Here is a 1,298-nt window from a genome sequence, read left to right as displayed (position 1 = left end):
TAAATGATGTCTAATTACAAAACTAATTCCAGAATCTTGGGGCTAAACTGCGAGACTAAACTAATGAGGTATGTAATCCATGGTTAGCGAATGGTTACTGTAGCATCACTGTAGTAAATTATGGATTAATTAGGCTCATTTGATCCGTCTCGCGAATTAGCACTCTGTCAAAAAAGTTTCATAAACAAATTTTATTTGATACTACTAAATGATAAGATTCTTTTTGATGTGACGGGGGCTAAGAAAAAGTGAGGGGAAACAAACAGCCCCTAAGAAGCCTCCCATGCCTATATATGAATGTGGTGACACGTCTAGCACGTGCAATAGGTTTCTTAAATGCCTTCAAGTTCTCAATTTCTTCCAACAGCAGATCCAAGCAATGCGCAACACATGGACTCCAAAACAGTGTGGGAATCCTATCCATCAAAATCTTACAAGCAGCCTTGTAGTTAGTGCCATTGTCAGTGACAACTTGAACAACATTGCCCTCAATCTTCTCCTGTAACAACTCAGCTAACATTGTTGCACTATGAACTTCACTTGATGCATCAACTGACTCCAAAAAGTACGTTCCCTCAGGGCTGTTCACAAGGAAATTAATCAAGTGGCGCCCTCTCATGTCAGTCCATCCATCTGACATTAGTGTACAACCATATTGCTTCCAGGCCTGCTCATGGTCCTTCCTCATGGCACTTGTCACCTTAACACATTCTTGAAGCAAAGGTTCACCAAGCTGCTGGTTAGTTGGAGGCTTGTACCCTGAACCATATTGGGCTGTTGCCTCACAAGCAAGTTCAAATTGCCTTGAATTTGCTGCATTAAAGGCGACACCACACTCCATGAACCATAGTGCCCATTGCATATCCACATATTGCTTCTCCTCCTTGGTCTTTGTGACGGACTCAATGGTGGGTTGAAAGCCCTTTGCACGCCTTTGATCTACTACCTGTTCAGGTGTTTTTCTAATCATAGCAACAACTGACTGTCGCCTTTGGTGTTGAATTGACATTGCTAGGTGCTGAAGCCTTGAATTGATAGATAGCATGCCTTCTCTTGGTGGCTGTCCCAGAACTTAGTTTTTTTGCAGCCACTTTTCGTGTTGCATCTGCTAGTTTTTTTGCAGCCACTTTTCGTGTTGCATCTGCTGCTGCTTGTGCATCTACTGCTGACAGCTCCACAACTTCATCTTCCGGTTCTCCATCCTCCTCAATACCATCCAAATACAAAGGCCTTCTATTCTTTTGCAAGTAAGCTTCCATCTTTTTCCTGATTTCAGTGCTAACTTTTGGGCAAAGGAC

General features: G+C 42.6%; 1 protein-coding gene across 1 annotated transcript; it reads right to left on the bottom strand.

Moving 5' to 3' along the window:
* Positions 1-238: 238 nt before the first annotated feature.
* LOC120674656 lies at positions 239-1,106 on the bottom strand. The gene has a single exon (XM_039955800.1). It carries the CDS (start codon positions 1,043-1,045, stop codon positions 239-241), a length of 807 nt encoding a protein of 268 aa, XP_039811734.1. The 5' UTR covers positions 1,046-1,106.
* Positions 1,107-1,298: the final 192 nt, after the last annotated feature.

The sequence above is a fragment of the Panicum virgatum genome, chromosome 5N, assembly GCF_016808335.1.
Source record: "Panicum virgatum strain AP13 chromosome 5N, P.virgatum_v5, whole genome shotgun sequence".
Classification (NCBI taxonomy): domain Eukaryota; kingdom Viridiplantae; phylum Streptophyta; class Magnoliopsida; order Poales; family Poaceae; genus Panicum; species Panicum virgatum.
Note: the sequence above shows the minus strand (reverse complement) of the source record. Positions and strands in the feature narration are given on the sequence as shown.

Coding starts and splice junctions, on each gene's coding strand:
- LOC120674656 (XM_039955800.1), bottom strand. CDS start 1,045: ATGCTATCTATCAATTCAAGGCTTCAGCACCTAGCAATGTCAATTCAA.